The 15,533-nt window shown below is 38.4% G+C and overlaps 1 protein-coding gene across 2 annotated transcripts in view; it reads left to right on the forward strand.

Annotated features, from left to right (window-relative positions):
• Window positions 1–15,533, forward strand: part of LOC114473343 (beta-amyrin 11-oxidase-like) — a 43,901-nt gene that overhangs the window by 10,741 nt on the left and 17,627 nt on the right. For both annotated transcript variants that reach the window (XM_028462905.1, XM_028462904.1), the window contains exons 8-9: window positions 892–1,002; window positions 7,211–7,338. In XM_028462905.1, the coding sequence (XP_028318706.1) occupies window positions 892–1,002; window positions 7,211–7,338 (239 nt within the window). The remainder of the gene's footprint in view (window positions 1–891; window positions 1,003–7,210; window positions 7,339–15,533) is intronic.

The raw sequence follows: 15,533 nt of genomic DNA on the forward strand, positions 1-15,533 counted from the left end.
ATTTACTCATATATTTACTCATAGACCTTATTCTTTTTAAGGCTTTAAGTTGTAACTTTTGATTTCTGCTGTCTCATGTCTCATGCTCCTCTTTCGAGGTCAGTAGCTTACGCTCCCAGAACACAGCTCTATCTGAAGGCCAGACACACACACACACACACACACACACACACACACACACACACACACACACACACACACACACACACACACACACACACAATACAACACATGCACCCATTCCTACACACATCTTCTATCGCATCAGATACCAATGGCGCCATCTCCAAGGCCTGTTTTTTTTTATCTGTCGGGGGTAGGAGGGTTAAATTGTGTAGAAATGTGTGTGTGAAGAACTTTTTAGTTAGTCTTGCTTTTTTCCTCTGACTGGAGCTTTTTGACCATCCTGCGTTGTTTCTGGCCGCCTTTCCTCCCAACAGGATGGGACACTTCTTCTTTTGTGCTCTTTTTCATTTAGTTTATAATAAATCCTTTTTTTTTTTTTTATAAAATCATCACGCTTCGACTGGACTCCATCATTCAACCAGAGCAATAAATCATGTCTCTAAATGAGGTCAACAGCAAATTTGCCGTGACAAACCCCAAATGGGGTCCCGACCCCAAGGTTGAGGAACACGCCCAACCAAGGGTGGGTGTGTGTGGAGAGTAAAGGCTGATACAATGTGGTTCAATCCCCCAGAAGAGCTACTGGAGCTCATTCTGCTGAAGAAGTTGATAAATATAAATGTGTAATAATAGAAACTCCTCTTCCCTGAAAAGTTTTTCATTCTTCAAATGGAAACCACTGCCTTAAGCAAATATAATAAAACTAAAATGTGTCTTTCTTAATTCTTTCAAGTCAATGAAATGTCTGCCCTTTGTCGTGTTTAGGTTGATACTCGTCTTCAAGCAATAGATGATCTGGATTACTTGCACAGAGTGCTGCTGGAGGTGCAAAGGCTGTGGCCGCCCTTCATTGGTGGGCGAAGAATAGCTGACCAGGTGGGACCTAATGTATATTTAATGCACACATTGCTACATCCCGTATATGTCACATATGTATTGCATGCGCAAATCTTCAGTATGTGCATACTTCTAAATACCACCTTAACTCACTCAGTGCCATTGACGAGATATCTCGTCATTTTAAATTCAAACGCTCAGTGCCACTGACGAGATATCTCGTCATTTGCATTTTTTCACGGGGATTACTAGAAAACACCCTGGCAGAGGTCCCTCATCAATATCTGAGCTGTGGGGTGTTGTAGTGACCAACTGTGTCCTGAAGATGGCAGCAGTGCACCTTTAGATGAGAGATTAGCCACTGATGCTACCCAGCAAAGCAGGAAGAAGCAGGAAAAAGGGAGATTATGGTGCTACAGAGTGATATTGTAAAGTATCCAGCAGCTCACAACACCACATACTAACACAGAACATGTGTGGACCTGAGTGGATTATTGATAATGTTGTGATCGTGAGATAAAACCATCAACTAACAGGGCCAAACGGGTCATCCCTGCGTGTCAGGAGGAGGGGGGTGTGGAGGTGGGTGCAAAATACCCCCAGCCTGTGAGCCAGATAGCTGACTAATAGGTGTCATGTAGGAGGTAGCAGCGCACCTTTGGATGAGAGATCATCCATGCTCATCACAGCTCAGAGCGAGAAAGGAAAGGAGTTTACGAGACAGAAAATGGGGCTACGTACAGAGCTGACGTTCCCAGCAGCGCACAGAAGCGCACACTCCGACCAGAGCAAGTGTGGAATTCATGGATAATGTGGCGATTGTGAGATAAAACCATAAAAAACGGCGCAAGCAGTGACACTCTGTATGTCCGGGAGGAAGAGGAAGTTGCGTGTGCGCAGACTGACGGGAGAGAAAGTTGAAGAAATGCCAAAATACAGTAAGAAATCCAGTCAACTCTGACCCAGATAGATAAATAATAATAATTTTGCCATCAAAAGCACGGTCTGTGTTATTTTTTGTTTTGTTTTATATAAGGAAACAATGTTCAGATGTTCGAGTTGTCACTACAGCAAAAAAATAAAAAATAGCTTTAAAGTCACTGACACGGTTTTTTTTTTACAAAAAGGCTTTTTTCTCAGCTTTTTGCTCTGAAACTGAAGATTTGTGTAAAACTTGCTCTATTCAACAGCTGATTACAAAAGAGCGAAACGAGCCATAATCAAATGTTTTTTTTGTTGATGAAAGTAGCGTCTTCAATCTTTCAGAATATGGTGTCAGATTTCAAATAGTCATAGTAGAAAATATTCTGTGGGTCTTTAAAATAAGTCAAAATGCTCAAAAACGGCTGGCACTGAGGGGGGGTAGAAAATCTGAGAATGGCTGGCACTGAATGAGTTAATCACTATTTTCACTCATCATCCAAAGTATTAGGAGAAAGATTTTTTTTTTTTTTAATTACACTCACCAATAAAAGATTTTAATTTCGTTTTTTTTCATGGTTTATTGGTTACAATTAAATGTATTTTATATTAAATACTTTTTTTTTTTTAGCCCCTCTGTCCTCTAGATGGCGACAACATGTTTCTAATTGAAACCACTGTGCTTCCTTTGTTAGTTTTATTGACTTTTTTATTTTCCCAGTGAAAAGAAACCATTAAGAGTCATTATGAGACCTAAAACAAACCAAAGAGTTATGTTAAATGTTTTTCTACCAAATAGATTCAACTTAAAAACAACTTGAAAAACGAAAAAACAAAGGTTTTCATTTTGTAGCCTAAACTATATTTCTTTTATTTGGGGCTTCAAAATAAAAGTTAGAAAGTTAAGCGTTCAACATCTATGTTTACTGAAATGCTTTGCACCTAATGTTAGGATAGTAGTGATTTAGATCCTTTGATTTCCTTCTAAGAAAAGAGTTTATATTTTGCTTAATTCATTAATTTTTGCTTCTTTTTTGTACTTTTTATATTGGAGAAAAGACTCATACATGTCATTTTATTGTGTCATGGCATTATCACTGTGTACATGTGTGCACTCATATTATTATTTAATTATAGACTATCCTGTATTTAACTCAGTTCTCAGTACATTGTTTTGTTTTTAATAATCAAGGAGTTTTTCTCTAGTTATTCAGGCTGAGTCCAGGACTGGTCTGAAAGCAGTTATCGTTTAATACGCATGTTTATGACGTCATCAACTAAGCTTATGTAAGAGCCCAATCAGAAACATTGATCTACACTGTGATTGATCAGCCTCGCATCCCCCGGAAGGAAGGAGGTCGTGGAGAGGAGGGGCTTTTTGCGACGCTGGTTTAGAGTGGAAAGTTTAGTCACTCCTATAGAACGCAGTGCATTTTCTGTGCAGGGTGATCATGGTTGTTCACAACCTAATGATACCTGAGCACACATGAACAACTGATGAAAGTCTGTACGACCCTTAAAGTAAATGACTCCAAAAAATACAAAATGACTCCAAAAAATACAAAACAACTCTAAAAAACAAAATACAAATATAATAATCAAAATAATTTAGATTACACCAAAAACTAAAACAAAAAATAAAGAAAATATATCCAAAAATACACAAAATGAGAACAGAAAAATGATAATAATTTACATGAAACTCAAAATGACCCCAAAAACACAACAAACACACACAAAATGAGAAATAACTTACAAAATAACGACACAAATACACAAATTAAGAACAGATTTACAGAGGTAAATGGAAAACAGAATTGTACAAAATGGCAATGAATTATGCAAACTGCAACAAAATACACAAAATGACTCCAAAATTACAGAAAAATAACCAAAAAATATGCAAAACAACATGAATGCACACAATGAGAACAGCAATACACAAAACAACAAAAAATTATGTCTCGAAGAACATGCAAACCATCAACAAACACACACAAAATAAGAAATAATATTCAATAAGAACATACATAAACAAAATAACAATAGATTATGCAAAACAGCAACAAAAGTACACAAACTGACTCCAGAAAACACACACAAGATAAAAAATAACATAGAAAACAACAACAAACATACACAAAATGACTTCAAAAATACACAAACCCTTAGTTCTTTCCCATGTTAATGCTCAGATTGATCATTATTCTACACATTTTTTACATGAATGTTGATAATGTGATCATCAGATCAGATCAGTGGGTTGAAGACAGTATACATGCACAGAAAGGTCTGTTTTGTTCATATTAGGTTTAATTACTGAAATAAATATAAATACCGGTACGTTAAGTGATTAAAGAACATACTGGTACCTCTTTATATTTATGAATAAGTACTCCTGCTTAAGCCTTTAGTGAAGTAGAACGTTTTTTAAAGTAAGAACACAAACATGCATGTAATAAGTTACTAATTGCGGCTGCATATAGAGAGATTTCCCTTGTACCAACAGGAAAGCTGGAGCTGTAACTCATGAGATGTTTATATGTGACGGAAGCCATATGAGAGATTAGTATTCACAACCAGGTGGAAAAAAAGCCAATCACTTCCAGGTCTAACTAATGCCATGAGCAGCCGGAGTGTGTGTACATGTGACAGGAAGTTAAAGTCATTGAGGTCAGCGGCACCTCACAACATTGTGAAAATTTGTCAAAAGATTTTTCCCCTCCAGCAGAGAAAGAGCTTGTGTTCTCTGTGCGTCCATTAGTGCAGCTACTAATGGACTTAGTGAAAAGGTGAATTCAAAGAGCAGCAATTGGGTTAGTGTTTTGTTTGACCAGAGGGAGATCATGTCATCATTGCTTTTTGGATGATGAAGGCTTTCCAAAAGTTCCCAGTTTTGTTTGCGTTGTGTTGCAACAAGTGCAAAGTTTATTTATTTTTTTCAATTTGTCTCCTAGTAAACTGGTGATGTGTCTGGTTTTTGGGTTTCGTGACGTGGACCAACGTAGGTGTTACAAGTTTAGGAGTTAGACTTTGGTACATGTGAGGGACCAGACAGAATTGTGAAGGGGTCATCATGCTATAGGGGAGAGGGGCATGATTTCATATGGTACACCCCCCTATTTTTACCACCGAATTATTCAAATTCTGGCCCAGGTATGAGTTAACTGATTTTCTGTGAGGTTTTATCTTTTGACTTGTTTTTTTGTGTTGGGTTGGTCTTTCCATGTCTGTGTTTTGTAGGTTCAGGCTCCTCTCAGTGATTATAGCCACTTTCTTGTATCATGTTAGTACTGTACAGTATATATCCTATATTAAATATCAATGGGTACTCAAATACAAAACTTAAAGGTCCACACAAAAACCTTTCAATGAGTTGTAGGTCAATTTATAATTTTTTAAAATTCTATATCTCTGCAAAACAACTATATCATGAGAGGGATTCAAAAAAAGACAGAAAATCTGATGTTGTCCTCATGAATTTAATAATGAACACGCTAAAATATACATAATATTCTTTTCAGTTTAACAAAAATCCAATCGAACCCTCCATAGAATCTTTTGGTAAACAAATATATTGATAAAACCTAAGCCAAGTGCTGGATGATAGCTGGAGATCAGCCCCAGCAGTCCCCCGCAACCCTGAAAAGGAGCACGCGGGTTGGGAAATGGATGAATCGTATTGATAAACTGTTTAAACAGTGGTGTAGTTTATTTAATGTCTTTGAACTTTGGCATACTTAGTGTGATGGTCAGCCTGAGACACTGATACATGTTCATTCAGTCTGAGCTCGAACTTGTAGGAAAGTATACATTTATGAACCACTTCAAAAACGAAACCACAAATGTCCTTTATGTTTTTCCATTTGTGGGGTCACCACAGCAGATCACCGTCTAAAGGTGCGTTCACACAGAAAGCGACTCTAGCAACTAGATTACATTAAAAAAAATAATGTAAATGACGGAACATCAAACGACCTTCCTACAAGGGATGTGACTCACGCAATTGAGTCAGTTGAATTGCGTGAGTTTGAGTCGCTGGTTGTCGCTCAAATTTCAGAATTTTGAACTTTTCAAGCGACTTTGAGTGACGCTGTGTTGCGACTGTGTTTATCCCTACATCACTTCCCTGGTCGTCATGTCACTGAAGAAACATGGAGGAAAGAGTCATCAGGGCTATATGCGGCTACTCTGTGTTGTACGACACCTGTGCTCCTTTTTACAGGTACCACAATATATAAAATAAAATACCGTGTCTAGCCGTCCGGCAAATACAGTGCCACAATCATGTTCGGATCAGCCATGTTTTATGTGAAAATGAAAATTGAGCAGGAAACGGGCTGAGCAAGGAAGTGTGCAAAAAGCGCAACTATGTTCAAGCGACTCATCACGGGCGAATTAAGGAACTGCAGTTGCATTCAATATGAACACGCTCCGATTTTGTGAAAAACATGAGGGTAATTTGCCGGTGGGCAGTAATTATTGTTTAGGGACCATATTGCACATTTTAATGGGCTTTTTTCCACTAAACAGGTGGCCGAGGGACTAGCATTGCTTTCGCGACGTAATGTTACGCAATTCCAGCATATAATTGTTTACCTAAATTCTCTGAGGCTTAGAAAATGTAAAATTGATAACAGTAGTTGACTCTATTAACCCTATTTAGCATGTTTGGTACGACTTTGGAAAGTTTAATTGTCAGAAATTGCCATCTAAATGGGTAAAGATGATGAAACGGAAAATGGCTACTTAACACGGAAATGGGTAAACCCTGAAACAGAATTTGGGAAATTTTTAAAACGGAAAATTGGAGGCCCTTGTAATCTACAGATTGATCTGCTGAATAGTCCGGTTGTGTATGAATGTGCGTTCACACCAAACGCGACTTCAGCGACTCTGGCAACTAGATAACATTCAAAATCAAATAAAGCAACTTCGCTTCAAGCGACGCGAGTCGATAGAAGTGGCTTAAAGTTGAAAATTTGAAAACTTGACAACTTTTCAAGCAACTGTGAGTGACGCTGTCTCGCGACATCCTATTGGCAATGAGTTTCTCCCTACGTACTCCCCCGGTCATCACGTCACTGGGGTAGATGAAGTACGACTATGTCCAAGCGACTCAGTCACAAGCGATTCAAGCAACTATAGTCGCTAAAGTCACATTCGTTGTGAACGCACCTTTAGTGTACACGTATGCTGAACCAACTATCACTATTTCTATTAGTAGAGTCAGCTAAAACATTATAACTGATAATCATTATACTTTTTTAAGTACTGTATCTGTCAAAACATAAGTTGAAGTATATCTTTGTATGTGTTGTTTTAGGACTCCACCATCGCTGGGTTTCATGTCCCAAAAGATTATGGAGCAGTCTACATCAGCCACGCTGTCCATCGTGACCCGGAGGTGTTCCAACAGCCTGACAGCTTCTTGCCGGACAGATGGAGTGGGAGGTGAGGATTCCACGTTGGTGGAGGATAGTTTTTGCACCTCTTTGTAGAGTTTGGTGTTAATGACACGTTTGCTTTGGTCTTTGCTATTCTGGGACTTTTTTGTATAACGTATCCTCACCAGCTAAGAGCTTGGGACCTTCATAATGTGAAAAAACCTCTGAGTGCACATAAGTGGTGTGTGGATGCACATACGTGACCAAAATAACCAATGCGCAATTGCACACTCGGATGTTGTACTGCACATTTGTGCTCTTAGGATTTTGTTGTCGTTGATGGAAGTGAACATATGAAGTTGACTCACGATTTGAAGCTTATTTGTTTGACTTTTTCAGCCACATTTTTGTGGCTCTGTGTATCTTTGAGAGAAGAGGGGCGGGGGCTACAGACAGAGATATTCAGACATAGAGGGTAGGCACATGGTGGAGGTGAGGGGAATGGGTAAAAGAAAACTGAGCAAAGCATGGGCACGTTAATGTGATGGAAGTTTAGACTGAACTATCTAAACTTTTCATATTACACACTCTACAACCAACCTGCACAGACACATGAGAGCAGTCCGTATATCAATTCAATTCAATTTCAATTCAACTTTTTGTATAGCGCAATTTACAACAAAGTCATCTCATTGCATTCATCAAAATATGAAATTCATAATTAGAACGAAAAAAACCGAACAGGATCCACATGAACAAGCATTTAGCGACAGTGGGAAGAAACAACTCCCTTTTAACAGGAAGAAATCTCCAGCAGAACCAGGTTCAGAGGTGGCAGCCATCTGCCTCGACTGGTTGGGGTTAGTGGACAGAAGGACCAACAGAACAGGATAGAGAGATAGAACATCAGAGTGTCTCAGACTAGTTGAGCCGTGAACCACAGATCAGGAACTGCCATCATCAGCTTCACGACACCTGAAACAGAGAAGAGAGAGAAGGACGAGGAGAAGGCACTGACTGCAGAAAAACATGATACAGTATTATCAAGTCAGCCTGCCTTGGGCCTCACTCCCAGTGGCCTAGTCAATACGTATTATAAAGGTGACAAATCTCTTCCTGTTTATTGGTAAGCTAACAGCGACTCCAAGGTCTGTAAATGCGACCCTTTACAGACAAGCCCATGACCGCTGAAGTGGTTATGTTACGTTACGATGGCAGTTGTTATAGCTTTGGTCAGATCTGAATTGATAGACAGGCTGCTTGAATGTCGAAGTCAGCTACGTTTGCACTGAGGACGTTTTCTTTCTTGTCGCAGTGATATTCGCACTCGGATGGTGTCGTTTCAAGTGAGTTAGCATGTTTGTCGTGTTCCTGGAAACATACCCGATCTCAGCTGTTTTATCCACTGGTCTTTCTCCGTTGTAGTATTTCACCTGGAAGCCGAAGTGTTCCCAAGCAGGAGACTTTCGCGACAGGGGAGGGTCCTCCAGCTCTGGTTTCTTGCTAGCATTAGCCATGATGTACACGGGCTGCACATGTAGCTGCAGGTGGAAGTAAACACACGCAACGTCCGTTCTGGAAACTCCCCCGTGCACAACCCTGTACCCGAACCGAACGTCATGTACCGAAACGGTTCAATACAAATACATGTATTGTTACACCCTTAGCACATATCAATATATGAATGGGACCCATTACTCCGTATGTGCTACGGGGGCGCCAGGCCTCATTTTTTTACTCTGTGGAACCGAGTCATTCGACTGAATTCTCGGGAATGTGGTACGTGATATTCGGCGCAAAGACGTTCCGCGAGCCCAACCGTAGTAAATCCGAACTTATTTAAATAGATGTGCACATTTTTTATTTTGTACATTGATAACACATTAAACACATTTTATGTTATATACATTTCCACTGCAACTATACTAAAACATTACCTTACATCACTTTTGTAGTTAAACTCATATGTTTAACTATTTCTGGCTACAATTTTCAAAAAAAGGAGATATGATTAAATGTCTGCTCTTCTGCTACGTACGCTATCATGTTAGTGCGAGCAGAAAAACTGGACTTTTAAAGCTTTGATCCTTGGCTTTAAAATTATTATGCAGACAGCGTGTTGGGACCCATGAAAAAAATCTAATAGCATCACTTAAATGTGTCGGGCAGACATCAGTGGAAAAGAAAAAAGGCATCTTTTTAAGCTTTTCGGCTAAATGGATAAATGAATCCTCGTTTATTTGCATCTGCCATTCACACTGTTAGCGAAACACTTCCTCCTTCATTCACCTGCCTGTTCACTCTCATTCTCATTCATGCTCGTGCAGCAGACATCAGGGGAAGGGGAGCCGTCGCTGGGGGAAGGGGACAATTCGTGATTGTATGGATGTAGGAACCTGCTGCCATGGAAACTGACTATTACCAATAGGAAACCCCTGCGTGTGTATGTGTGTTTGTGTTCATGCAAGTGTGTGTGTGTGCCGATTGAGGGAAGCTCCCACCACCCATGATGCTATTTTTGGAGAAAGGTTGGAAGAATAAAAACAATCACAGGAGATTCGAAAGTGTCTTTCTCTCTCTTTTTTTTCCCTTTTGATCTGACAGATGAGTCATTGCAGGCACAGAAGATGTAGACACTGACACCCCCACTGACTTCTGTAGGAGCATGAAAAAAAAACACCACTATAGGAAATGTCTGACTTTGTGTCACGACACAGATTTTAATAACAATGAGCGTCTTAGATGCAAATTTAACCATGCCGGCTTCTATAAAATATTTTATTCTATAACGTGAAAGCATTTTCCTTGCAAAAGCTAAGTGTTTATATTTAGTCTTACTCATAAAACCGTCTATTATCAGGCAACGACAGACAAAGAGATGTCATTTTCTTTAAATAAAAAATAAGATTGACTCAATGTCAAATATGGTACGATAATATTGTAATTCCTTTTTTTGGTGCACTAAAGTGCATTTCTGTGTTTGTGTGTGAAACCTGCAGAGCAGTCAGCTGAAGGGAAAAAAACATGAATGAAAGGAATTGGCAGCTGTTGTCATGGTAACAGACCAGCATACACCAGATTTTGGGCATTCCCTCCAGAGTACCACACAGTGTGGGGTTAAAATGAGTCAAAAATGGATCATTGTAACATGTGGTGTGCTGAAAACTCCAAAAATAAACCAAATAGTAAGTTTTCCATCACTTTACTGTTGTTTACTTTAGTTTGAATCTATCAGAAGGTTTGTTAAAAACAATCTGAGTGGACTGAAACGGTTATTAGTGCCCTAATAGATTTATTTCTATAGTTTTTATGCATTCTTGTCATCTCCCCTGGTGTGGGACCAAGATTGATTCTTGTATTTTCAGTTCGTGTTTTAATCAGGATCATTTCTATCATCAGTTTGTGTTTTTGGTGTCATTTTTTGTATTTTGTTGTTGTTTATCTGTTCTTTTTTATTATTCCAGATATTTGTTTCTTACTTTGTGTGTTTTTGTTGTTGTTTTTGTGTGTTGTTGGTATTATTTAAATCATTCTCTCTCAATGTATGTCTTGTGCATTTTTCTTTCATTTTAGTGTGTCTTTATTGTTTTTTTGTGTTGCTACTAATAATACGTATTATTCTCTCTTAGGGCATGTGTTTTTGGTGTCATTTTGTGTATTTTGTTGTTTGTCCATTCTTTTTATTATTCACAATGTTTTTCTCTTATTTTGTGTGTTTTTGTTGTTGTTTTGTGAGTTGCTGGTAATGTTTACTATTATTATACTTTTTCACTAAAAATAAACATTATAAAACCCAATTTTCTTAATGCTTTTATTTGTAAATTTGCTTCTCTCTCTCTCTCTCTCTCTCTCTCTCTCTCAAGTACCCCCTGTAGTGCCATCGCATACCCCAAGGGGTACACGTACCCTTATTTGAGAAACACTGCTTTAAAGTGATATAAATTAGAATTCAACGAACCAATAGTGTATATAATCTACAGCATGTGTCTGCTCTGAGTTAGTGTGGATGTGTGGATTTTCAGTCCTATGTGTTTTTCCTTCTAATCCCCTGTTCCACTTTATCAGTTCTATTTAAGAAAGCTTTCCTCTCTGCTTCATGTTTCTCTGCCTTCTGCTCCTGCCACCTGGCTGTTTCCTTTAATGGCTCCAGACCTCTTACATAACAAGTGCAAATCCTGTCTCTACCATTGTATCTGTTTGCTTTTGTTATTGTTGGGTATTTTATGGCATGCTGTGTTTGCTTTTTTAGTTGGAAGTAAAGCGGCTAGCCAGCATGCTAATGCCCACACAGACTCACGCCTGAGATAAATTAAATCTGAATATGAAACTGTGCAATGTCTTTCTTTTGGCTTTTCCATCAGTTCATTTTTCTGCTAACAACCCACCTCCATATTCAGTTGTTTTTGTCATGGACTACACTTTGTTATATATATAGAATTTTCCTCTTGTTTTATATCTTATATGAATTGATGAGAGGATGTTTTCATAATTGGTTCGACTTCATTTTGCAATGTTTTGAACGAAAATGGTCAGCTAAAGTAGAATTGTTGGTGTAATTACCGTGCAATTACTTACAAAAAACAGTTTGAACTTACCAGTTAAAGGGGCAGCATTGTGAAAAATTCACTTTATATTGTTTTTCTACAGTGATATACATTTCTTTAGCCTCATTTAGAGGACCAAAGTTGAAAAGGTTTCCTCTCTCCCTTGCTTTTTCACATTTTGTAAAAAGTCAGCTTCCGAATTAATCATACATGGCGTTTCTGTCTAAATGGCTAGAACTTTACAACTCCTACTGTCCAGTAGTTGTGACGTCCAAGCCAAAGAAAGTGAATAAAAATAAGCCTTGGATGACTAAGGGTCTGGAAAAGGCATCCCATAAAAAAATGCTCTATATGTGAAGTATTTAAAAAATCAAACTAAAGAAAATGAGAGAGAGTATAAGATTTATAAAAATAAGTTGACGTCTATTTTCCGAATACAGAAGAAAAATTATTGTTATGGGATATTTGAAAATAGCAAAAATAGTAATAAACAGACTTGGAACAAAATCAATCAGATTTGGGAAATAGACGTAAAAGTCCAACAATGGCAAAAAAAAAAAAAAAAAATACTGGTTCATGAGGAAACAGGCTTGACTAAAAAAAACTATAAATCCATCTGTGAAGTCAAAGTTTTTGAGTGGGATAACAGAAGTGGATGTAGTTCAAACAGTAAGAGCTTTTAAAAGTAAAACATCAACAGATATACCTCAAATTGATATGGTTATGATTATTAAAGAAGTTATTAATTTTATTGCTAAGCCATTGGCTCACATTTGTAATCAATCATTCCATCATGGAACTTTCCCAGATGATATGAAGATCGCAAAGGTCATTTCTATATTTAAAAATGGGGATAAGCATCTCGTGGAAAATTATAGACCAATCTCAATTTTTTCACAATTCTCAAAAGTCTTGGAAAAGCTAACTCCGTATGCAGTAATGCATATGTTAGAGGAGGTCAGCACTGCTATGGACAATGATGTATTTGCAGTAGCTATCTACATTGACTTGAAAAAGGCCTTTGATGCTATTGATCACAGACATTTAATAGATAAACTAGATAAGTATGACATCCGAGGGCCTGCTCTGTCTTAGATTAAGCGCTATCTAGAAAACAGGCAGCAATGTGTTCAACTAGAAAATACAATATCTGGACTTCAAAATATATTTTGTGGAATACCACAGGGTTCTGTGATCGGTCCTAAATTATTTACAATTTTTTTTTTCTATTAATGATCTTTGTGGTGTATCAAACCTTTTTAATTTTTTTATGTTTGCTGATGATACAACCATAATTTGTTCTGGAAAAAAATTAACTTTTGGTAAAAATAGAAAAAGAAATTACAGTTGTAACCCTTTTTGCCACCCGGCTCGTTAGGTTAAAGGAGAGATTTCTTAATCTTTAACCCCTTTTTCCCTTACTGAATAATAACTATGGCAAAAGAGACATCCCGATGTATAAAAACTGTGTCTAGGGTCAAATATGATGCTCACTTACAAATCTGATAAGAGGTTTCCCAGAAATAATAATGACTAAACCAAATGAGCAAATATCATTAGTTAAATCAAGAAATGGTATTGTTTACAGTGTATTATTTAAATGATAAAATGATTAAACACACACACACAATAACTGTAGTTCAGACTTAGTCTGCTGTATTCAAAGATGGAACAATGAAAAAAACAATACAGTTTTAGTGGTAAATAGTTTTGAATCAGTTGGAATAAAGTTTAGGGTTTTTTTTCTTTTAGAGTGCACTCTTTAGTTTTAAGCAATTGCTTTTAGAAACGTTGGCGCGCGTTGGAGCTCTTATCCATTGGAAAACAACTTGAAAACGATAATCCTACCAGTCTGGAATGAACGAAAACCTTGTCCTCACGACCAGATGAGAAAGCTTGACGCACGCAGAACCTCCCTCTGTCCCGTTGTCCTCAACGCGGATGAGTGCCGATCCCCCTGGCGGCAACACCGTCTCTTCTCACCGTCCGACTCCCGACGAGCAGCGTTAGCTTAGCGCTAGCTTCACTCAGCTGGTTCAGCTCTGTCCTGGCAACGTCGCCCACAGCTCACTCCCTCGCGGTGCGGGTCGCTCACGAACTCCACAGCAGTCCACAGAAGCGAGGGGCAACCATCCAGGCCCAAAGTCACTGAGTTTCTTTTTCACGCCTTCCTCTATCACACATGCACGCGTCGCTTTCATGCAACAGCGCGACACGCCATCTCTCGGGCTTCTCTCTCGTATCTTTTTTCTTCTTCTATGCTTCCGGTAATGTCTCTTCTTCTACGCTTCCGGTAATGTCTCTTCTTCTACGCTTCTCAACTAGCGAAGCGCACACAAAGCATCACCACAGAATAAACAGATAATAGGCTACATATTTGTTTTTAACTTTTAACTAAACAATGAATTTATTAATATTTTGATAGTAATGTTTTAATATCAAACCATAAAATAATGTAACTTTTACCATGTAGAAAAACAATGCATTCAACATCCCAGTGTTATTTAACTTGTAAACAAATATACTCAGTGTTATAGTGTTATTTAACTTGTAAACAAATATACTGATTTAATAAGCAATCAGGTCATTACACTCTCCCCCTACCAAAATAAAGACATGCCCTCATGGCTTGGTAAGTAGGCTAATAAAATCAGATAGACCCAACTAAGGTGGGAAAGGAGAGCTTATCCACTTATAAAAACAAGAAACAAACTTCACAGGGCAAATACTGGGATTCCCTGGTATATCATAAGTAAGTCTTGAAGGAACTTTTTTAAGTCTTTGAGACGTTCTGATCTCACTATCAATCTGTAAGTCTTCTCGTGAGTCTGTCTCTGGATCAAAACGTATCGAGTCTTGTGTCTCTGTCTCAGTATTGCACGTCTCTTGCAAATCTGACTGTTCAGCTATGTCAAGTATAGTCTCTTTATTCCCATTTTGGTCTTCTTGAACCGCTTGCAAATCTTCTGTCTGCTCTTCAGGTTGCATATCAAGATCTAGACTGAATGGTTCACATGTTCCATCATCTTTGCGGGTACTTTGTATTGAGAATGGCATGTAGAACATTTCACCCTCTGACTCTGTGTCATCTTTGTTCTCTTGTTCTGACATTTCAAGATCTTGGACTGATCCTTTATCAATATCTTTGTGTTGGTGTCTTTTCCTCCTTCTCAATCTCCTCTTTGGAATAATGTCTGGGTTTTGTGTTGGGACCAAACATACTTTTTGTCCCAAGGGCAAGATGTGATTACGATGAAGGATTTTGATTGGACCATCACCATCCTCTGGTTTCAGCCGAAACACAGGTAAGTTTGAAAGTTGATTTTCAACAACATATGGTTTTGAGCCCCAGCGATCTGCCAGCTTATGTTTTCCTTGCAGTCCGAGGTTACGGATGAGGACTCTATCTCCAGGTAAAAGTTGTGTGAACTTGACCTTCCGATCATATCTTTCTTTGTTTCCTTTATTTTGTCTAGCAGCGGCAGACTCTGCGAGGTTGTAAGCAGCATTGAGTCCTTTTCTCAAGTCTTTCACATACTTAAGGTAAGTTTCTTTGCAGGTGTTGTCGCTTGATGTTCCGAAACACAAGTCCACGGGCATCCTTGCTTCACGCCCGAACATGAGATAATATGGCGAAAAACCTGTAGCTTCATTTGGCGTACAGTTATAAGCGTGAACCAGATGTGAAATGTGCTTGCTCCAATTTCTTTTCTCATTA

Source organism: Gouania willdenowi, chromosome 12, assembly GCF_900634775.1.
Source record: "Gouania willdenowi chromosome 12, fGouWil2.1, whole genome shotgun sequence".
NCBI lineage: Eukaryota > Metazoa > Chordata > Actinopteri > Blenniiformes > Gobiesocidae > Gouania > Gouania willdenowi.